Consider the following 24,820-nt stretch of genomic DNA (forward strand, 5'->3'; position numbering starts at 1 on the left):
GTTAATACGTTTTACTATGGTTTCCTTTCATTGCTGATCCTCCATTTAATGTTCTCTCTTTTTTCAGGTTGCAGTTTTCTACATTAACTTTGTTCTTACATAGTTTATTGATTTTTCATAAACATTCTATTGTATTTCCCTATTGTTAATCTTTTGTTTTATGTTTCCATATGTAGGTTCTCCGATCAACTTTCCCTCAACTCATTTGGTTCCTTACGTTCGTATTTTGTCCTGGGGTGGCCTGGACTCCCTCTTTTGATTGGTCCTTCTTGTTGAGTGTCGCCTCTGCCTCATTGTCCTCTTGTATGTCTCCCCCAGGTATGTTTTTCTCAGTCGTCCTTTTGGATATGTACTGTCTCATCTTGCAATCCTTTTCTCTCTTCCTCTTCCTTCCTTCTCTTCTCTCACCCCTTATTCTTTGGTTCTATTCACTTTCCTTCTATCCTTGCTCTTTCCTTATCACCCCTTCCTTTTCCCCTTTATGTTTCTTTCTCCCTCTCTGTTTTTTCATGGCTACCTTTTTCTGATTTTTTTTTAACTTGCATACTTCTCGTATACTTTTCCTCGCCTTATATACATTTATTTTATCCTCTCTTATGTTTCTTCTTTGTTTCAGCCCATACTCTCTTTATTTTTTGCTTCACTACTATTCACATGTCTATATTGACCTTTTACTTTTGCTTTTCATTGACATTGTATACCTAGCTGAGTATAAGTCTTATCAATTTTTGATGCCTCCACATTCCGAGTTATCTCCTGGAATGTGAAGGGTTTCATTAATCCCATTATAAGACAGAGAATCCTTTCCCACCTTGCTTCATATAATCCAGATATTGTTTTTGTACAAGAAACTCATCTAATAGAATCTGAATCACTTAAATAAAAAAGAAGCTGGGTGGGTATGGTTTTATTCTCCCCGTCTACAAATAAAAAGAATGGTGTCATCTTGTGTCATAAAAAGCTGAAATGTAAAATGTTATTACAGGAAAATGATTCAGACTGTGGATGGGTTCTAGCAACGTTATCAATTAACTCTGTCCCTCTCACTGTTTTTAATGTGTATGGTCCCAAACAACCTGATAGTACTTTTTGGCCTCTGATTACGGAAAAGTGTGTACAATTTCTGGATGATTTCTTCATTTTAGGTGGTGATTGCAACCAAATTGTTGACCCTTTTCTAGATCGCAAATCTACAGTCCGCTTTCTTCCTCATAAATCACATAAGCAATTTCTTGACACCATTTATCATTCTAACCTCATGGACTCCTGGAGACTTTCTCACCCTGACACCCTAGATTATTCTTTCTTTTCTCTCTCAATCTTTATGTCAACACCTGTTGTCCTCTTCTATGGAGCCCATTGTCATTTCTGATCATGCTCCGGTTATTACAGATCTTGATCAACTCCCTCTCCATCCGAAATCGTCTCGCTGGCGTTTTAATAACTCCTTACTTAACCACCCTCTCTTTTCTTCTTCCTTCCTCTCTTTTACTAAGGAATTCCTTCAACTCAATTCAGCCCTTTTTTCACCTCCACACATCATATAGTACTCATTTAAAGCCACGGCTAGGGGATTTATCTTAGACTTTGTCTCTAAAAAGAAGAAGTGTTTCCTTCAAAAAAGGAAATCTATCCTGGCTCATATCAAAGATTTAGAAAAAATGTTCTACACCTCTTCACAATCCTCCATTTCCCCTGAACTGATTCGTGCTAAGATTGAATTCAACAAATCTACCACTGATAATGTCTCGACAATACTTCTTCGCAGTACAGCCCGCTATTACGGTGGTCGCAACAAAGCAGGTAAGTTACTAGCAAACTATCTCTAATCCCGTAAAGAATGTACTCTTATTGACTCTATTTACTCCACTGATAACTCCCTTCTTTATAAGGATCTGGAAATTCTTGACGAGATTAAGCTGTTCTATCAAAACCTTTAGACGCCAGAATCTCCTCCTTCCTCATCTCTTATCCAGACATATCTAGATAAATGTCCCTCTCCCTCTAACTCACATCTTAATTTTCTTGATCTTGAAAAAGACCTTTCGCTCAAAGAACTTTCTTATACTCATTCCACTCTTACTAAAGGGAAATCACCTGGCCCTGATGGTTTCTCTGTCGAGTTCTACATCCAGTTCTCTGATTTGCTGCTCCCCGAGCTTTTAACGCTCTTTCACTCGTTTCTATCCAACAGTAAAACAGTCGGTACCTTTCAAGAAGCTACTATTTGTCTTATCCCCAAAGACGGTCGCGATCCCCATTATTGTAAAAACTATCGACCAATATCCCTTGTTAATGTTGACTATAAACTTTTTGCTAAGTTGCTTGCGATGCATTTAGATCCCCTCATGCCTCATCTCATTGGTAAGGAACAATGTTACTTTGTTAAAAGTAGATTAAATTCCGACAATTCTCGTCTCTTTCTTAATGTATTGAATACATCCTCTTCACTTTCCTCTTCTTGGGCTGCCATTTCAGTTGATGCAGAGAAGGTTTTTGATGCAGTCGATTGTTTATTTTTTTTGCTTCCTTACGCTGGCATGGTTTCGGCCCTAAATATATATCACTTGTCTCGTTACTTTATTCTGCCCCCAAGGCATCCGTCTTAGTTAATGGTCGTATTTCTTCCTATTTTCCTCTTCGCCGTGGTGTTCGTCAAGGCTGCCCTTTATCCCCTCTTCTTTTCGTTCTAGCTCTTGAACCGTTTTTAACTTCTATCCGCAATAATGACTCCATCTCTGGTTTTTCTTACGGCACCCATCAACTTAAAATTTATGCATATGCAGATGATATTCTTTTATGTATATCCTCTCCTGAAACTTCTATTCCCCCTTTAATGCATGAATTTAAGTCCTTATCGAAGGTCTCAGGTTTTAAAATCAATTCTGAAATCCTCCCTCTTACAACATTTTGTCTCCCTCATTCTTCCTCCACTACTGGCTTTGCGTGGAACAGCACTAAAATAAATACCTGGGGCCCGATTCACAGAATGAACTTAAGACTCAATCCTAAACTTACTACTATTTTGGTATTCACAGAATGAATTTACTACGTTTGGCATTCACAGAAGTTAGGATTTTGTCTTAAACTTGTCTTAAGACAGACTTAAGACAGACTTAAGAATGACTTAAGACAGATTTAAGACAAAATCCTAACTTCTGTGAATACCAAAAGTAGTAAGTTCATTCTGTGAATGCCAAAAGTAGTAAGTGCATTCTGTGAATACCAAAATAGTAGTAAGTTTAGGATTGAGTCTTAACTTCATTCTGTGAATCGGGCCCTTAGGCATTTGGTTTTCTAATGCTATCACTTCTTCCATTAAATTCAATTTCTCTGCTGTTCTTTCTGGCATTGAGAAACTAACCTCCTCTTGGAATCCCCTTTTTCTTTCTTGGTGGGGCCGTTTGGATTCAATTAAAATGATGATCAACCATATTTTAATTTATACCCTTTCCATGCTTCCTGTTCATATTCCTGCTCTTCATTTTAAATGTATTGATTCACATCTTTCTACTTTCTCTGCAAATCTAAAGCTAATGGGGTGTCATTTTTCCTAACTTTCGTCTTTATTATAAATCCTTCTCTGTTCGTCAAGCCTCTAAATGGCTCATGGTGGACTCTTCCACTTTTACTCCTTTATGGCTTCTTATCAAACAAATCTTATTACTCCCCTACTCTTTTGATGAATTCATCAGTTTTTCTGCAAAAACCTCTTTATCCTCCCTCCCTTTGTTCAAACCCACTTACTCCTTATTGAAACCTCTGGTGACTCCTGTTCTTAACTCTCGTGAATCTTTCTTACAATCCCTTCTTTGGCATAATTTGTTTATCCTTTTCCACAACAGACCCATCTTCTGGAAATCCTGGAGGTTAATGGGTATTCTCCCCTTTGTTTAGCATCATATGGTAGATGTATTATGATTCTCCTCTTAGAAGTCATTTCCGGTATACGATTATTGCGGAACAAATGAAATAACTTTAGCGCGGTAGTGTTTACCTCGCACGATTATACGCATGCGTTATAAAATAGTGTTGAATGCCCGCATATGCGCAACTACAAAGTACCGCGCATATAAAAAGATTAGACGGCCGTAAATTACAGCACCAACCAATGCACGAGTAAATAGTGTCATACATCTGCACATGCGCATTAAAAAAGTACCATACAGGCGTTAGAATAGACGGCTGGGACTAAGAGGACCCGTCATCCGGCACAGCGGTACCTAATTAAGAAACAGACTATTTAAACACGAGCATACCTGCCGTTCGGTACCTCTCGGGGCAAGCTCATACCGCGAAGGGGTACCGACGGACAGGTGAGTCATCTAACCCTAATGGTCTGTCTCTGTGTTTGCTCCTTCTAGATAACCATGGGCTTTACAGTAGCTCCACTCTGTAGGAGCTTAGATCTACTTTTTTGTTACAAAACTAGGATCTAGTTGACTAATTTCAAACAGTAGAACCATTAGATCTACTTTTTTGTTACAAAACTCGGATCTAGTTGACTAATTTCAAACAGTTAACCATTTCCAAACCGTTGATAGTAAGAATTCCTTCTTTTTGGACAAATTGTCACCTTGAGTACACTCCCTGTCCTGAATGTAATCACAGACTTCGCTTTCTTCACAGCCTTATAGTGTTTATGTCCCTTGTAATAGAGAAATTAGATATTTAGGTAAACAACAGTGTAGCTAGGCTTTCTACAGTGCCTTTCTCTTCCCGCAGTGCGGGCCTCCTTCCCGAGCGGCCTGACTGGTAGAGGTGAGGCTGGGTTATCCAACTTTTGTGGGTAAGTCCTTAATACTTATAAACTTGAATATAAGAAAAATCAATTGTGACATAGTGACAAAAGCACAATGTACAGTTTAACATGTGATCAAATTACAAATAGTTTGTGCCCTATTCTTCAATCTCTCTTCTCTCCTTATTTCCTAAAAACTGCCTCTGCACCTTGTGTTTCTTTCACGGAGTATGGCCTGACACAAGAAAAATAATTGAGCAGGAATACTGGTGGTGTATTATATAATTTATTTATTTTTTCCATTGTTTATACACTTATTGCAGCAGCATTGTAAAATATCTGGTCCTGAAAAAGGCTGCTGATACATAAATTGATCAACAGGCTGAAACATGTCGACCTACTATTAACAGTGGTTCACATCCATACCACTGTGCTGTTACATTTTTAATCCTGTCAGGTAGAACACATTAATAAAGTCAATTGGTGATCCTATCTAGGCAGTTTTAATTCACACCCTTCCTTCACACAGCGCTGCATAACTCCTCACTACAACCCATCATCACACATATGGGATTGCCATCCTACCCCCTCAAAATATCTCTGAGCTCCTTCCTTAAAATCCTGAAGTAGTAGCTCCCAGTGGTGACTAGGTTTTCCCCACTGATAAGGAGGGCCCATATGATGAAGCATGTCACCCGCGGGTGAGTGAGGGGTCTTATCCTTAAGGGATGGCTCCCCTTGTGTTATAACACATTTTTGATAGTTGAGAGATACACTAGGGCCTTTCTTCAAACATTGTACACACATGTAAGAAACTGTAGGTGTATAGAGTGGTTTTTCAGAATAGTAATGAGGGAATATACATTTACATGTCTATAAACATTCCCTTTAGACCCCCAATCTACGGTAGTGTTATATTATAGGGGTTAACCAACTCCTTACTCCTTTCCCCACTTCCAGGCTTTATTCCGTTGCCTCGCTCTTTATATATATATAAATTCTTCTCAGCTTCAGACACCAATCGTAATAAAACAAAAGTAGAACTCGCTTGGGATTATATCTAAGTTGTGACTGGCCCTTTTTGACAAGTTATGGACTAGATCCTTAAGAATTTCCCGTTCAGCCTCCCTTACTCAATCTCTGTTCTTTCTCTATCACAGACTTTATCTTTCCCCTGTTTCTCTGGCTCGTTTCTCTTCTTCTACTAACACTAACTGCTGGAGTTGTGGCTCCCCCTCTGTGGCTCTTTTTCATCTTCTTTTCCTCTGTCCTTCAGTTTCTGCCTTTTGGGAGCAAATTTGGTCATACATCTCTCGTATTCTTACACTTTCTTCTACCTACTCTATCCCGCTAATCTTTGCTGGCAGTCTTTCTGACTTAATTGATCTTCCCCCGTATACTCATGGTCTTTTTGACCACATGTTCGCTCTTGCTTTTCAACACATCTCCTTTAATTGGAAGACACTTACAAAACTATCCATACAACATTGGTGGAACAGTCTTTGTCACTTCCACAGATTAGATATAGCCTTTGCTTCCACTTCTATACCACATTCTAACAGAGATTTGTTATGGTTGCCTCTTACCTCCTAGGATCGTAGTGTACTGAAGAAAGTCTCCGACTCATCCTCTGAGAGTTTTAAACCGCCTTGAAGACTTTTTATTTCTCATTTTTTTATTCATTTGTACTTTATTCTTTTATTTTGTCAATGTGCATTGGTCTCCTTATCTAACATTATTGGCTTATATATCATATGTATTTTGTATGCATTTCTTTGCCTAATCCTTTATGCCTCTTTAATATGAGATGATGATTGTCATTTTCCTTCCCTTTCCCTTTCCCTCTTTCCCCCCTTTTAGGTAAAATCTCAAACATGCTTTTATTATTCTTGTACTCATATCAGCTTACTTATTTGCATTATTTTTACCTTCTCCTTGTATACTGATGGTATGTTTATATCCTGTTTCATATTAATAAAGCTTTTCAAACATTAGTAATAGCATTCTGATATAGAAATGCAATTTGCCCAGCAGGTCATTTTTTTAGGCATCATTTGATAATCAGATCCCGGCTCTTAGAAAACGTGCAAGTTAAAATGTGCTGACCCTCTATATTCCAGAGAAGATGGAGAGCTTGAAGTCCCACAACACTAGCTCACAGATGCCTTTTAGCCAAAGCCCCCAGTGTTTCTCTACAGTCACCTCAACCATGAAAGGTCAGGAGCATTTTGCAGAAGATCAGTTGCTATTAGATAAAGACAGACAAAAAGTTGCTATTAGATAAAGACCCAGAGGCTGCAATGAAATGGAAGATAGCTCCACTCCTTTAGCCTCACTGTTACTTCAGCACTTTATCCATATAGTATGATAGCAGCTGCATAGGTCATAATGGAGAATAACAAGGTGCAAAAGAATACGAGGGGACACTACTTAAGATTATCCTGATCTGATGCTTCTTTAATGTGAATTTTGCATCAAGTGGAATAGAGGACAAATCATTTTTTAGGTAAATGTCAAACTGTAGATAATCCAGGTTGAGTTATCGTATCAAGCTTGATGTTTTTTCTCCCAGCCTGATTAAATGTTACCTCGTCACACTTGCACTTTATATTTGGTATTACAGAAGATGTAGAGTAAGATAAGAGGCATCATTGTGATACTAGAGAATGGTGCAACACTGCTGTCCAGCAGAGGTTTTTACTCTATCCAGTTTCTCTTTATGCCACCCTGTACTATTAGCACTTCTTGCACTATCACATTTGTGCGATATATTTAGTTTTCATGGACACCTCATTGCGCGATAAAATGCCTAAAGCAGATCTTACTGGATGGGGAGGGTGGAGTAAATGTTGTTTTGCTGTCTTTCCCCACATTTAGTGACATTTTTGCAAAAATGTTATCTTGTCAATATTTTGTATAAGAGGCAGTTTAAGACAATAGGAAACCAAGTGGAACAAGAGGGGGTGGGGTGTCGCTGCTGCTTGGAAATGGTCCATCTTTGGCTTGTTTCTAATTTATGCTACCCATGCACTGCTACCATTCCCTGTGCTGCCACAAGTGCACTTTACAATGGGTTCTCTAAGCAGAGGCACTGCAAGACAGGCAGGGATGCAAATGAATGAGATAATGCAGGCCTATTCTGCTTTCCTGATCAAGGGAGTTTTGTAATTGTTTGTGAACTATTTGTCATTTGTGATGTGTAATCTATGGTTTTAATTATTCGAAATAAACATGATTTGACTGGGGTAGTTTCAAGGCTGGAGGTGGGGTGCCAGAATATCATTGTCAAAATATTATCTAACATCCATATGTTCTAAATATTGTCAGCAAAAATATTTCCCTGTTTGAGCTATTAATAGACACAACATTTATACAAGGTGATATAAGTGTTTATGGTATTTTGACCTAAAACTAGCTCTGGACCGTGGAGGAAGGAGATCATTGTGGCTGCCATCCATCCATCCTGCATACCTTACTACTAACCTTCAGGTTTACTGACTTGCTCCTCCTCCTAGGCACCTGCGCCAACACGAGGAGTCAAATTCTAAAAGCATTGTGTTTGAATAGAAGGCATGGTATGCTCATTCTCTCTTACTCGGGCGACAAATGTTCTTCACCCGTCATAATCGTTGCCTGTCTGGGCCGTAACTGTTTCCCCATTTCAGATCACACAGCTCATGACCTAGGCACTCTTTCAATCCTCTGGCTTCTGACAAATACCAAGCCACTCGAGTCAGATTTCATCCACTACTAAACATTTGTAATTCTGCAACGCATCCTGTAAATCCAGAAATTCTAGTTAGCTTCACAAACATGTCCTATATGGTACAATAAACATAGGCTTGTCACCCCAGAAAGAGAAAGTAAGCTAATGAAACACTTTATGTGCCACAGACTTACAATGCATCCAATAAACTACTGCCACCATCTGCAAATAGTCCTCTCGTGAAAATTTCAGTTGCCATATAGTCAATTCGGGGAGGAGTGAACTGTATGAGCTGTAAGAGAAAGAAGAGTACTTAAAAATACAAGCATAAAAATAATAGGAATTCTAATTATAACAAATATAATATAATTGTTGTAATAATTATCTTTAAATGAGTAATAGTAATCTTTTTGAAAGTAATGAAAACAATATACACAAGATTCTGAATTAATAATTTGGGGGAATGACCTCACCAAATTAGTAATCAATAGTGGCACAAAGCATTAGGCTTTAATCCCAAAGCAATGTGAGTCATGTATTGAAACAGTACCAAAACAATATTAAACTCAATAAACCAAACTGTAAAATAACCCGGTAACAAAGAGAATAATTTAAAAATGAAAACAGACCAGAACATCAAAGCTGAACAAGTGTATCAGGCGATATGATTTTCTGAAGGCAAAATTTGTTACTCATCGTTTGCAGAATAGTCCAGCCCGAACTGCCAAGCCATGTCTTCCCTGGACCGGAATCAAGCATCCTAGGACCGGTTTCTGGCTATCAGCCGTCCTCAGCCAGGATAGCTTGACTCCTGTGGTGTGGAGAGCATGGGACTCACATCTGAGCATACCCGTCCCACTCAGGGTGAGAAATGCAAAAACAATTATTGATGGACAGAACGCAGAACAATGTCATACATTCACCCCAGTACAGAGATGTGGGCCTAAATTAATCGTTTTTTTGCACTCCGCACCACCCCAGTTCAGACATGGCAATATGCAAATCAGCCTTGACCCTGTGCCTCATGGGAACAGTCCAGCCCGATCTGCCAAGCCATGTCTTCCCTTGACTGGAATCAAGCATCCTAGGACCGGTTTCTGGCTATCAGCCGTCATCAGCCAGGATAGCTTAACTCCAGTGGTGTGGAGAGCACAGAACTCACGTCTGAGCATACCCATCCCACTCGAGGTGACAAATGCAAAAACAACAACTGATGGACAGAATGCAGAACAATGTCATACATTCACTGTTTGAAGTGTTACACAAATACTTTACACATTGCCACTGAGTTCAGCCTGACATCTCTGTGCCAAGCTACCCGAGAGAGGAGCACAGTTTAAGTTAGGGTTGTCTGTGACTTCACCCTGAGAAGAAATGTGGTTGCTGCTTGAGACGAGTTTCACCCCTGCAACCGGTTACACAATTTCTTCCAGCATGCTTTTTAAAAGATTTTACAATAGGTTGAAGAATAAAATTTGTTGGGTTTAGAGGTGGCTGATTTAAATCAAATCACAATCTAAGACAAAGGGGCATTAAAATATGTAATCGCAGACGAGGAGTTACTCGCCACCCCGCTGCCTGCACCCAAAGCACAAGGTTGGCTTCCAGAGAGAGAGTTGTAAAATATTAATGACAGATAAACTATGTTTGGTGGGGATGAAAATGATTGGCTTCATATATTCTTAATATCCAGAAATGTTTCATTGTTTTTCTGATTAGTTTCATGACTACGAATTTCTGGATCCTTTCCTTAAAATTTGCTGTTGATAATTAACCTGTAACTGCATGACTATCATTGCAATCTTCTAAATACAAATAAAAAACTGTTTTAATTTTGCCCTACATCCCCAGCCCTAATTACTGACACTTCAACATGGTCGGGCAGAGTTCTGCCAGGTTGAACAGGAGTTACTTCAGCAATGCACTGTGCTGCGGTATCAGCCAGCATGTACTAACCGTATGGCCGGCCTTCTCAAGGAGGGTTTTGGTTTCCAGGACTGCTCGTCTTATACATGGAACCGGCATGTTATAGCCATCTGTGTCGTAGTATCCAATCCTAAGTGGTGCAGAACTTGAGTAAACCTGAAGGGAAAGGAATACAAATGTATACAATATGAACAAGCCAATGTCTTATACTACAAATGCGTTTATACCCTGAATTGTAAACCATACTCTCACATTTAGGAATAAAGAACTTCCTATGGTGTATCTAATCAAGTAATAGAGGAGTTCTTTTGCCAGGTAGATTACTTTGTTGAGGTATCATACTTCCTAACCTTGTTCAAATTGTGCACTTTTTATCTTTTCATTACGGATGTTAAACACAGTAGTCGTCCAGTTCGAAACACAAAGATACGGAGCTGTAAGGCACCATCTGGGTGCAAAATCTTACTCATAATTACTTGTACAGCGTGTTAACATGCAATTATGTTTTAAACTCATCAGAATGGGCAATACCTGTTTGGACACAGAACTATCGGGCGGAATGATGTGATGCAGGGAAGAGGAAGGGGAGTTAGAAGAGTAAGAAGTCTCATGACAGGGGCACATTGCAAGCTCCTTTCCTGCCATGGAAGGAAGTGGTGCAAGGCCAGGGCTCAGCTCAGGTTGTTATTTGTTCAAGCCTAAAGCGATTTCACCAGCTGGTATTTTCAGCTGATAAATATGGGTAGGGTGTTTCCACACCCAGTAAATAAATGTTTCAGGAACACCAAGTTATTCATGATTGGGTAGAACAATATCCCACTTGGGGATAATGCTCTGCCCAACTCTGAATCAAGACCAATGCAGGAGACTGGTAATCCATTATTCTTCAACTGACAACACACTGCTCTTGGAAGTTCCTTGAAAAACTAATCTCTGTTTCTTCACTAAAATCTCCTTGTCTTTCTCCAGACAACCAGCCATGGTGTGGTAAGCAATGAAGACCAATATAAGTAACAAAATAGTAACTCTTTAGTGGAGCATCCATGAAGGGTGAAAACCAACAACTGCCCTGGAATACCAAAGTGAACTTGGAATGTAACATAAGCTTAAACAATTAATAACCAATGGAAGCAAAGATAACTGCAAATCAAGTTACGAGGTCTGCAGTACATGTAAGGTAATACAAATAGAGTAACCTTTCCGCCAGGATCTAAATCAGGTCCCAAGTTTCTTCATGATGCCCACAGGTGAAACAAAACATTCACCCTTCACAATCACATCATTTTCCAAAAATAGATCATCCTTGACCTTCCAAAATACTTGAAGTTCTTTAGATAAGTGCCTTTCCAATGACCATCCCTTCAAAACTCTTTGAGTTCCTTCAAACATTTATCAGTTGAAACAGCATTCACCACTCTTTTTTCAATGAAACGTCCTCCAAAGTTGCCACCACACACTCTTCCTGAGAATGTAAACCATTGGAAAACTGAACTTCACCTGATAGCCTAGACAAACAGTCTGCTCTCACATTTTGTACTTCCAGTATATACATCACTGTAAAATTGTACTCACTAATCTGGATGAAGCTTTACCCATACCATGTTTTGATAGCAAAGAAATCAACAGTTCATGATCAGTCTTCAAAAGGAAAGGGTTATCCCACAAACATATCTTAAAGTGTTCTACCAACAAAGTACACACAAATGCTTCCCGGTCTATGGTGGAATAGCTGGACTCAGCAACTGACAATGGTCTAGAGGCAAAAGCAATGGTGCTTTCTACACCCTCTTTGATTTGACTTTAAACAGCACCTAAACCAGTAGCAAAAGCATCCACTGTGACCACATTCACAGCATGTTGGGCAAACAACATCAACAGTTTATATCCAATGATTACCTCTTTTAAAATATTGAAAGCAGATGTATGCTGTTCAGGCCACTCAAATGTAACCATTTCTAAGTAAGGACCACAAAGGGAGCACACTGATAACAAATCGTTGTCCAAGTCTAGAGTAATATTTGCACAAACCCAAAAATTGCTTGATTTGGTCCACAATCCCAGGCTTTTGCATGCTTTGAATTTAATCTAATAAATATTTCTTGAGAAAAATGAATGTTTCTGCAATAGTGTGCCCCAAATACTCTATGTCCTGGGCAAAAACCTACAATTGTCAAGAAAAAATGTAATTGCCTTTCCTTCTAATATCGTCAACATTTTACTCAAAATTATGAGATGGTGATCAGCTGATTCAGAATGCACCAAAATGTCATCTTGAAAGCAACTGCTCCATCAATATACCCGAATAGACAAAACATCAACTTTTGGAGTACTGAAGCAGCAGATGTGAGTCCAAATGGCATCTTAACCCCTCCCATGCTCAGGACAAGCTCAACTTGTCATGAGACACGGTTGCTGTGTGCTTATGACGAGCTGAGCTCGTCATAACGGCTCCAACGCTCGCAGAAGGGGCCAAATCCCCCGCTGTGCTAAATGTTCTAGGGAAACGGATGTGGCCGTGACGAGCTCTGCTCATCCTGAGCACACGGCTACCATGGCTCATGACGAGCTGAGCTCGTCACGAGCACTGGGGAGCTGTGCGCGCCCCCCTGCCACCAGCACAGCGGGGGAATTACCCCCGCGGCCAAGGGGTTAATGTACCAGAATGCCGCATCAGGTGCTATAAATGTAGAAAAATGTCTAGAACAACTTGCTAACTCAACCTGATGGTAAGCCTCTTTCAGGTCAATAGTTGTAAAATATTTTGTCTCATCCAAGCCATCCTGAGTTTGCCATTTGATGTTTTGCAAATACCAGTAGCAAAACCCATTCTGATGCATTCACAGGTTCAAGTACTCTTTCCTCACACATTCTTTTATGAATTTTGGATAATTCGCATCTGATTGTTATCGGTGCATGTCTCAGTCTATGTTTGGTGGATTCAGCATCCTTCTTCAGTTGAAAACAGTGAGAAAATCCCTTCACCTTCCCAAGTTCCTTGCAAAGTAAACTTGTATGTTTGTCAAGGCCACTTTACAAATTATTTTCTCCACTCGCAACAATTTAACTCTCATCGTCTCTTCTGCCCTGCACACTTGTACTTTGGCGTTAGGATAAAGAGTAATGTCAAACTTCCCTTGATGTCTCCAGCCCAATACTTGGAACTCTTGTCTCTTCTGCCATACACACTTGTACTTTTGTGTTAGGATTAAGAGAAGAATCAAACTTCCCTTGATGTTTCCAGCCAATACCTGCAACCACTACGTCACCTTGCCAATAATGGTCTTACGTTTGAAGCCTATTTCAGACACAAGAAACCCAACATGTTAATTTCTTTTCCCCCATATCCATAAACTCTAACGTCAGTAGATTCTAAATCGTACCTTGCCAATTCTTGTGACAAAAAGTATCAGAAATAATTGTATATGGGGAACCTGAGTCAGCCATGACTTCTAATGCTCTCCAATCAATGTTGATTTCACACATAGGTGGTGGTGGTACATATGGTTCAATATCGGCTTCATCATCAATCTCATTAGTGTTGCAAACCATCTGAACATTCTTAGCTCTTTCTAACCCGTTCACTTATAAAATGTTTTCTCACACACAGCACCACATTTTACATGGATGTAACCTCATCTATGATATTCTCCTGCACACCAGAGACTTTCTTGGGTACACTTTCAACACTTAAAATGTGCTTTCCCCTCAGCAGGACATACTTTAAATTAAGCTGAGAGCATTTTTTACCCAGAGCAGTTGCACTGCAACTTATTGTTTACAGTAGGTGTGTGTATTCGTTCAAATCTTTCTGCATCTCTCATAGACTGGTATGAGTTCTTTATTGTCAATGCAGCCTCCCCCAAAGAAGAACTATCAACATTAGTAGTTTTAAATGAGTTGATGGGCCATTCTAAGCGTTTGAATATCTTTATTCGGCAAATTAATCACCATAAAAGAATACATATACATTTACATTTCCAAATTACCAGTAAAAAGATTATAAAATACAATAAAAAGCATGGACACCTCATTCATTAGTTTGCTAACAGTAAATTCATCATCAGCTTGTAGGACCCCCCGGGTGCAGTTTCAGTAAGCGGGAGCGTGTCAACCACGCACTTCCCAAAAATTTAGCCACCCCACAAATCATACTGGCAGATGAAGAATCTGTAGAGAGGACACGTAGTGCCTGGCTATGGCACCTCAACCCTAATTCCCTACAGACGGGTTTCAACCAGAATTTCCGCGCCCCTTTGTAGGCTGGGCAGGCGAAAAATAAGTGAGCCACCGATTCCTTTGGAGCCGCACAGCCAGGGCATGCACGCAAGAGGGCATCTGAATTCGACCATCTCACCGTAAAGTCATGCACCGGGAGTGTCCCATATCGCAATTTTAGGTACAGCGCTCGATCCAACGGTTTAGTTATCAAGTCGAGAAAGGGTTCCAATTTTCTCACACACTTAATTGACAAAAATTGATCAGTAAGTGAGCCCACATTCGTAAGCCTCGTAGCGTTACTCTGTACCCAGTCCCAGTATAGTTTTTTAATAACATCTTTGGGTGGCGGTGATTGCGACTCCCATGCCTCTCTTAGACCCAAATTGAAAGCCAGTTCTTTCAGTTTGTTTAGCCATCCTATTTTTTTACATGTGTCCAGTAAGAGTAGATCGTCCAACCCTTCTGCGTACTTTGCGAGCTCCTCAGTTCTTCTTAGACGGGACCAGAAGAGCAACGGGCGTAGCCTCACCAAGTCCTTTAATGTTCTTCTGCCCAGATCTAATCTTAGTGGGATCATTGGGGTGGAAGCGGGAAGAGCTACCACTTTCCTAAAGAAATTGTTTTCCGCTATCATCAGATCTGAAACCCCTTCAAACCCCCAAAGTTCGGAGCCATAAAGTGCAACTTATTGTTTACAGTAGGTGTGTGTATTCGTTCAAATCTTTCTGCATCTCTCATAGACTGGTATGAGTTCTTTATTGTCAATGCAGCCTCCCCCAAAGAAGCACTATCAACATTAGTAGTTTTAAATGAGTTGATGGGCCATTCTAAGCTCTTATAATGGCAGATTACGCTGGCGTAAGAGTTGCTCTTGAATTTCCTGGTTGGAGCAACATGAAATTAATTGATCCCTAATATATGTATTGACTTGTGCACCAAACTCATAATCAGCAGGAAGAATTTTCAATACCGATACATATGAACCAACTGACTCAGCCAACAATGATGAATGTAAAAATTAAACCTCTCCAACACTATGGGCCTCATTATGATGTTGGTTCAAAAGTTCAGATACAAACCAATTGAGATGTGGCTCCGCACTCGATAAATTAAAAAAAATAATGTTTTGAGTTTGTAATGTAGTTCACAATGTGGTTGGTGCCTTATGTGAATCTCCCACTGAGTGTTGGGGGTTGATACTAGACACAAACACGTGTTTCTTGACTGCAAGACTCACTGTCACATAAGCACTCAAAGCTATATTTTCAAACTTTTTTCAAATAAAAGTGTTCACATGTTTTTTATGTTTCCTTTCTTTTAATTTTCAAAGGAATGTCGTTATTCAATATCATAACTTTCAAAGTTCATTGCATTTTTTGATTTCTTAAATGCCCATTTCTTAAATGTCCGATGCATTTCAAGCATGACTGCTCTTCCTCAGGGGTCATTTTTCTGAAATAATACATTACATCATATCATATGTCGGTACATAAACAAATAAGTACATAAACAAGTAATGGCTACTACGAGTAGCTTCAATACATTTATCTCACATGACCCCTGTACATTTGTTCATTGTAACTGTTATTTTGAACCTTATATCCCTTATGTACGATCTAAGTTGTCAAAACCATCTTAACACACTTCATGCATTGTGCTCCACAAGTGATAAATATCTGTGCAATCGCATGTTCAAATATCCGCGGTTCTGTAAAAGTGCACTGACCTTAGGCAATTCTTTCAATTTCTGATACCCGTTACTGTAAACAATAAACAAAAATGATAAACAAAAAAGAAAAAGAAAAACCACTGTGTAACTATCAACTTGAAACTGCGTGAGGTTTCAAAGCTCGATAAGAAGTTATTAATGTTACTGAATGTTGCACTGTCTTACCGTGTGCGTTTCAAAACAACTGCTACGAAGTCCTCTCACTCAATAGATTACGGCGTGTGTTGCTCTATCTCCATTAGTCTCTATGTCCTTCTAGGTCTGATCACAAGGTGTATAAGCGCGTAAACACTAAAAACGGACTTTGTTCGCTCAATGTATTCAACTCGCCGTGTATTTCGGATAAACTGTGCAATAATCTGCCTATGGTGTCGCCCATGATGTCGGTCACTGTGTATGTTTGTAAATAACTGATCATGTATAAACACATCGATTAAATAAATCGATTAAATAAATATCAATTAAATAAATATCAACACGTTGAACATGGTGTCAATAAACAATGCATATATAACTCAGTGTGCATTTCATGTTGGTCTAGGGGACATGAAAATAGAATTAACATAATTAACGCAATACTGCACACATCATCCAACATCATCACAAATCATGTATAATTCACAAAGTCATATACTCTCACAGGTATATGCTAAGTTCATAGATAACAACTGAGTTCCATCCGTTCATTTAATCCCTTGGGGTGAAGGGTACATAAAAAGTTAATCCAAAATGTCTCCCTTCTCAATAGATAGTTGTTGTTATCTCTTCCTGGTTGGGTAGTTACTATTTCCAGTATACAAAATTTTATTGCGACGGATTGTGTTTAGCTTCATTGAAGTGTGTTGCCACTGTTGATTTGAGGTTTTCCAACCTAATGTTACTCTTATGTTCGATAAGTCTAGTTTTTATTTTTCTTTGAGTTTTGCCCACGTAGGATAATCTATAAACACAAACTTAGGGGTCTAAAATAGAAATCCTTTAGTGTCACCCCGAACCGGTTATCAGGGTATACTGGTTGTCTCAATGATCAAGAGACACAATACCCTGGAAGGATTACCAGATGAGAATATGAATCGATACAAGACTTTGATGGGAATCCTCAAATAAGGGTGACTTACGGTTGCTGGTGTTTCGCATTCTGGTGATATGGTTTGTTAGTTTAACTAATCTTCTGTTCCTACGCACACGAGGTGGCATAGGTACAATACTAAAGAATCACTAAAGGATTTCTATTTTAGACCCCTAAGTTTGTGTTTATAGCTATAGTTTCTATGGGGGATAATACTTAGGCATGGTCTTTAAACATCCCTCTAGCCCTATACTACCGTATGGTTTTTTGTGTTGTGCACGTAGGATAATCCACAAGGGCATCTCAACATGTATATCACGTTACTACTGTTACAAGTTCCTGACACTTTAAGTTTGACTGGTGTTCCTTTAGTAGGGTGATTGATAACACTACCTTTGATGATGGCAGAACAGTTCCCGCAGTTGTGACAGGGCAGTGTACCTTTGTATTTCCCTTTGTCTTCCTTCTTAGGATTTTCAAAAGTTCCGAACATTTCGGATCAACCGATGACGATAGTAGGTAACCGTGCGGTCTGTCCAACTCGATTGCGACTGGCATTCGGAGACTCAGAGTTGGTCGGAACCAAATCGTACAGCTCTATGGACCACGGTTCCGATGTATTACGATGTCGTATTCGGACAGCCTTTTCGACTCGGTTTGTCCGACATGGAACGGCTGTTACAAACTGACTTTGGGGGGCCCATAGCAGCCCCCTTTTCACCCGGAGGTCTCTGGTTGTGGCCCGTGGCACCCCTCTTTCCAACCATGCCCGCCATTGGGTGCAAGGTTTTCTGCAATCACCCCTTTCTTCAATGAGACCCTGTGTTGTCCATCGGAACACAGCCTCCCATTGAAGTCAATGGGAGTACGACCAAACTGTGTTCGGAAACATTTTAATTGGTCGGTCAGACCGACATAAGAAGGCCCTAAGTATGGGTCTTTGGTGAATCTCTTGTTAAGTCTGACTATTGCTTCCGAAAACCAATCAAAACCCCCGCTTTTACTTCATGTAATGGTGTCACTGAAGGTAAGTGCTCAAAAATGTCTTCCGCATCTATACCCATTAAATTTAAAAGCAACACTTTCTTCCTTTCTGGCTCAAATGAATTTCCATTAATAGCCATCATGAATTTCTTACAGTGTCTCAACCATTTGTCCCATTTCATGCTAGGCTGGTTGGGACCACAAAAAATTGGAGGAGGAGGATTCCCACATGAGTTATTCATATTGATAACACAATGAGAAATATTAATATTAGTATTCGAGTGAAATATTACATAGGCGTGAAGTAAAACATAAATAATATTTAACCTGACAAGCTCTTTGCCACTATGTCTGCAGTGCACCACCAATGGTAAAATGTGGATGCTTGCGCCCAGTTCCGTGCTGCTAATAGACTCTTCAGTAGCTTGCACAGGCACCGAATTGCTCCAAACCACCGAAATTCCCAAAGTATAGACTAACAGACAGTCCACACGTACCATGTGTATGTAATTTGAAACAACCACCCAAAGAAATGCCTTTATTCAGGCACCGTCAAACTTCAAAATCTGATGAAAGTTCCGTTAATTACCACACGCTGTATCACACACCCGATAGTGTATGAAACATGGATGAGGGAGAGGATGTGGCCTGACGGCTAGAGCAGGCGACCTCAGAGATGGGGAACCAGATTCGAGTCTCGGCAGGGACACTCAACATCCTGTGATTCTAGGCAATTACTTAATCTCCCGTGCCTAACAAAAATGTATGTGCCCGTCTGTAATGCAACTGGAGCTCATGTAAAGCGCTCTGATGCCTTCGGGTCTACTTCGTGTTATATAGAATACCCCCCCACAAAATAAAATCCCTCTGTATTCTTCTCTTTCTCAACGCCAAAATGTGGTTAGCAAGGAATATACATAGCAACATAGTTGTTCTTTATTGGAGCCCATGCACAGGCAACACTAGATACAACTACTATAGAATTCCTGTACACCCTGGATAGCCACCCTGACCACAAAGCTTTTTTTCTAGAGTTTTGCAGATCACACGGTTGCCTAATGAACAAACCAACAAGATGTATGGAGAAATATCAGAAGAGGAAATTTTAGAGGCAGTTGCCATTATGGACACTACTACCAAGGCAGCTGGGGAAAAGGTTTCCTTATAGAATATTATAATATCACTAAACCTTTAATTGTTCTGCTGTTAACATCAGGCTTCAACTAGGCTTTAGTGAAGAGTCATTTACGGGACAAATTAGTTAGGGCCAAGATATCTGTCATCCCTAAACCTGGTAAGGACACCCTGAATCTTCAAGTTAAAGGTTCATCTCGCTTATCAATGCAGATTTCCAAATTCTAGTTAGCGTCCTGGAAAACCATCTGAAATCAATTATACTCTTTTTGATTCACCATATGCAAGTAGGTTTTGTACCAGGCAGCTCTTCATCTAATTGCCTCCATATCCTCTTCCACTTCATATGGCAAGTCACGGCAGTCCTAAATAACAAAATCCTCTTTTCCCTTGATCCTGAAAAAGCATTTGATAGAGTGGAATGTGGCTATGGCTATATTTTTATATTGCCTGCTGGATGGAAAAGGCCCATAACATGGTGGCGGTGCCTTGCAGGCACCACCATCCATATTATGATGTGTGCTGTGGAATGCCTTTCAATGGTAGAGACCCCACCATGGAAAGGCATGCGTAGATTACTTTGAGGGCCCGTGGGGGCTCCACTTGGGGGGTATTCATGGTCCCCCCCTATATTGGCATTCACAGGCGGCAGGCACCGCATGGTGCCTGTCACGTTGTGCATGCCAATGCACAACATGCATTTTCAACATTGTAGCGGGTGCTGCTTACAGCACCGACCGTCACAATGGTGAATATGCGAGATGCGACCGCCAGGGTGGCGGTCACATCCTAATGGGCACAGCGGGGCCAATGCACCTCTGGCGGTTATGGTGGCAGGTATGGGATTAATTGAAAACTGATTTCTCAGTACACGTATCTTTGACGGCGAGGATGGTGCTTCTCCATGACACCCTGCCCTTTCCAGGTCTTTTACAGATGGAGAGCCAGTGATTCTCCACAGCTATGGATGTGGCTAAGGTTAGGACTGGCGGACTAATAATGTTCCCTGCCTTGCAACCTTGCTAAAAAACATGCACAAAATAGCTTCTTTTGAAAAACTGATATATAAACTCAAAGACACACTCACACAATTTGAAGGGATCTGAAGAAATTTCTCTATTCAATAAATCAATGCATTTGTAAAGCGCACTACATACCAGTGAGGGTCTCAAGGCACTGGGGGGGGGGGGGCTACTGATTGAAGAGCCAGGTTTTGAGAAGTCTTTTGAAGGCCAGCAGGTCCTGGGTCTGTCGTAGGCTGGTAGGGGGAGCGTTCCAGGTCCTGGCAGCGAGGTAAGAGAAGGATCTGCCGCCGGTGGTGGTTTTCTATATACGAGGAACTGTGGCAAGGGCGAGGGTGGCAGAGCGGAGGTTGCGGGTGGGGGTGTGGAAGCTGAGTCGGTTGTTGAGGTATGTTGGTCCGGTGTTGTCTAGCGCTTTGTGTGCGTGGGTGAGGTGTTTGAAGGTGATTCTCTTGTTGACGGGAAGCCAGTGCAGGCCTCTCAGGTGGGGTGTGATGTGGCTGCGTCGGGGGACGTCGAGGATCAGTCGTGCCGAGGCGTTCTGGATTCGTTGTAGTCGTCTCAGGAGCTTGGTTGTTGTTCCTGAGTAGAGGGCGTTCCCATAGTCGAGTCTGCTGGTGATGAGGGCCTGGGTGACGGTTTTTCTCGTGTCGGGAGGGATCCATTTGAAGATCCTGCGGAGCATTCGGAGGGGTTGAAGCAGGACGCGGAGACGGTGTTGACTTGCTTGGTCATGGAGAGGGTGGAGTCGATGATGAACCCCAGGTTGCGTGCGTGGTCGGTGGGTTCCGGGGCTGTGCCTAGCGATGTGGGCCACCAGGAGTCGTCCCAGGCTGATGGGGTGGGTCCGAGGATGAGGACCTCCGTCTTGTCTGAATTCAGCTTCAGTCTGCTGTCCTTCATCCAGTCAGCGACGGCCTACATTCCTCTGTGGAGGTTGGCTTTGCCGGTGTGGGGGTCTTCGGTGAGGGATATGATCAGCTTGGTGTCGTCGGCGTAGGAGATGATGTTGAGGTTATGCTGTCGTGCGATGTGGGCGAGAGGTGCTGAGGGAGGATCCCTGTGGGACGCCGCAGATGGTCTTTTGTGGTTTTTGAGTGGAAGGGTGGGAGGCGGACGCTCTTGGTTCTGCCGGAGAGGAAGGATGTGGTCCAGGCCAGGGCCTTCTCTTGAATTCCAGCGTCATGGAGGCGTGCTTATAGGGTGCAGTGGCAGACCGTGTTGAAGGCAGCTGACAGGTCCAGGAGGATGAGGGCGGCTGTTTCTCCTTTGTCCACCAGGATCCTGATTTCGTCAGTGGAGGCAAAGAGGGCGGTCTCGTTGCTGTGGTTGCTGTGGACGCCAGATTGGGAAGGGTCCAGGAAGTTGTTGTCTTCGAGGTATCGGGTTAGCGGTTTGTTGACAATCTTCTCTGTCACTTTTGCCGGGAGCAGGGAGATGGGCCGGAAGTTCTTGAGGTCCTTGGGATCCGCCTTAGGTTTCTTCAGAAGGGCGTTGATCTTGGCGTGCTTCCAGCTTTCCCAGAAGGATGCTGTCTCGAAGGAGATGTTGATTGTTTTCTGGAGGTGGGGTGCGATGGTTGTGCTGGCTTTGTTGAAAACGTGGTGAGGGCACGGGTCGGATGGGGATCCGGAGTGGATGGAGTTCATGGTTTTGATGGCGTCTTCGTTGCTGACATTGGACCAGGTGGTCAGGCGACTGGTGCGGGTGGAGGTCGCGGGGATGGTGGTCTCGGTGGTGGGTGCGGTGGTGTCAGAGTTGAAGCTGTCATGGATATCGGTGATCTTGCGGTGAAAGAAGGTGGCCAGGAAGTCGCACAGGTCTTGTGACGGTGGAATGTCGTTGGTGTTGGAGCTGGGGTTGGAGAGTTCTTTCACTATGCTGAAGAGCTCTTTGGTGTTGTGTGCATTGTTGTCTAGGCGGTTCTTGAAGGCGTACCTTTGGGCGGTCCTGATGAGTTGGTGGTGTCTGCGGGTGGCGTTCTTGTGGGCTGTGTGGCTGTCTGGAGCATTGGTCTCTGATCAATACTCCATAACATACTGCTACACTAATAGAACTTCATTCTCTCGTCGATCCGCTCTCATTATACTAGCATATTCAAGTCCTAAAGCACAACCTCATTGAGTATAGCAACTATGATATTTGAAGCGTTACCTTGTTATTTAATGAAACTGATTATTTTTCTCAGCTTTTAATGGCATCTCCTCCAGTGAAATCAAAAGTTGTAGAAACTTAGGAGCCATCTCTGACTAATATCTTTGAAGAGATGCAGTCAATACATATTAATACTGATTCTATCAGTAATGACATTTGTTAGACCTGTCGACCTTAGGGTGGTCTTCTCCCTAACTTTTTGCCATCCTCTTCCATTTTACCTGATCTTGTTTATGATGGTATTCAGATTTGCACATTGTACTACTGCTAACCAGTGCTAAAGGGCATGTGCTCACCCCTTAATACATGCCAATATTGGCTTATCCCCAATTAGCATATTTAATTTACGTATAAGTCCCAAGTAAAGTGGTACTACATGTACCCAGTGGCTGTAAATTAAATGCTACTAGTGGACCAGCAGCACTGATTGTGCTACCCACTTAAGAAGCCCACTAAACATGTATCAGGCCTGCCATTGCAGAGTCTGTGAATGCAGTTTCAAACAGCTATTTAGAAATAGCAAAATAAACCTTTTGCCAGTCCCAAACCTTCCTTTTCAATACATATAAGTCACCCCTAGGGCAGGGTGCAATGTATTTTAAAAGTTGGATATGTGCTTTTAAGTTAAACGTCCTGGTAGTGAAAAACTCTTAAATTCATTTTTCACTACTGCAGGCCTATCTCTCCCATAGGATAACACTGGAGTTGCCTTTTTACATTTTATAAGTGTATTTTCCAAATGGGAAGAAATGACTGCTTCGTGTTTAACGTCTCTGGAATCCTATTTAAAGTCGTCATTTATGGTGAAGTCAGATTTTGAACTACAATTCGTAAAATTCCACTTTTAGAAAGTTAGTATTTTCTGGCCTTAGCCATTTGCTCCTGTCTATGGTTGGGTGTAGTTGGCAGTTAGGCTTTGTTAATTACTCCTAGATAGCCACACACAATGGAAGATTAGGCGTGACTGGATAAGCCATCACTGGCAGGATGGAAAGGAGGAGCTGGGCCCAGCCTCACTTCTACCTTAATAGGCTAGGTAAGGTATCTACGCATTTCAAAGGCATGCCTCCAGTAGCTTCTCTCTACTTCAAAGGGACAGCTGTCTATAAAAGAAGGACCTCAGACAGCACCACTTCAGTCCAATTCTAGACCTGTCGATACTCTGCCAGGAAGAAGGACTACTGTGCTGCTACAAGGACTGTCACTCTGCATGACTGCTGCTCTACAGGAACTACTGCTATTGTGGGCTGACCTCCTTCCTGCTGCCCTCTTGCCTGGGAAAGAAGGACTGGACTCCATTGTGAACCCAGCAGTCCAGAGTGACTTATAGGGCTAGCCTGCTAGCCTCCTGATCTGAGACTCAGGGGTACAACAGGCTCCCCAATAGCTCCTGGACCTGTCTTCAATGAGTTCCTGAACCCCCAGAGGTGCCCCCACTGTTCCTGAACACTTGCTGTGAATCTTGTGCTCTTAGGTTCAAGCTTTTGGACTCTTTGTGACAGCCAATAGGCCTCTTTGCACTGGATCCAATGCCGCTCGCAAGTAAAGTCAGTGTGAACATCTGCAAGCCCGTCTCTTCACACAGCAACATTGTCAGCCCGTGGGGAGACTTCCAACACGAAGCTCCACCCTGCCCCTCCACAACCCCTGACATGTTCTTCTTGCCTCTGTAACTGCTGCACTTGAAGCTCTCCTTGTTCCTGGTGATCCTCTTCAATGCAAACAGGACTTTTGGTACAAAACTTGAGAAAGTAAACCTTCGCGGAACTACTCTGGGACTGTATCCGACCCATGCTCCTTCGCAGTTGGCCTGGACTTTTGACTCTTACCCGGTCTAGCACAACCAGATAGCCAAGGATGGTGCTTTCTGTTTCGAGGTGCTATTTTACAGTTTAATCTTTAAAATAAATAACTCCGGTTTTACTTGTGTGGAATTTGTTTTACTGTTTAGAGTGTTGAACATATCCTTTACACACTGCCTCTAAGTTTAGCCTGACTGCTCTGAGCCAAGCTATCAAGGGCTTGGGCACAGGTTAATTTGGGGTTTGCTTGTGCCTTACCCTGATTAGGATTGTGGTTGTTGCTTAACCAGGACTCACACCCCCAGTCAACCAGTAACGTAATTTCTAACATCATT

General features: G+C 41.7%; 1 protein-coding gene across 1 annotated transcript in view; it reads right to left on the bottom strand.

Annotated features, from left to right (window-relative positions):
• Positions 1–24,820, bottom strand: part of LOC147747107 (vitamin D3 hydroxylase-associated protein-like) — a 329,790-nt gene that overhangs the window by 158,317 nt on the left and 146,653 nt on the right. The window contains exons 8-9 of the mRNA XM_086952358.1: positions 10,404–10,529; positions 8,642–8,739 (exon numbers count right to left, since the gene is read on the bottom strand). Of these exons, the coding sequence (XP_086808484.1) occupies positions 8,642–8,739; positions 10,404–10,529 (224 nt within the window). The remainder of the gene's footprint in view (positions 1–8,641; positions 8,740–10,403; positions 10,530–24,820) is intronic.

The sequence above is a fragment of the Lissotriton vulgaris genome, chromosome 1_1 (assembly GCF_964263255.1).
Source record: "Lissotriton vulgaris chromosome 1_1, aLisVul1.2, whole genome shotgun sequence".
NCBI lineage: Eukaryota > Metazoa > Chordata > Amphibia > Caudata > Salamandridae > Lissotriton > Lissotriton vulgaris.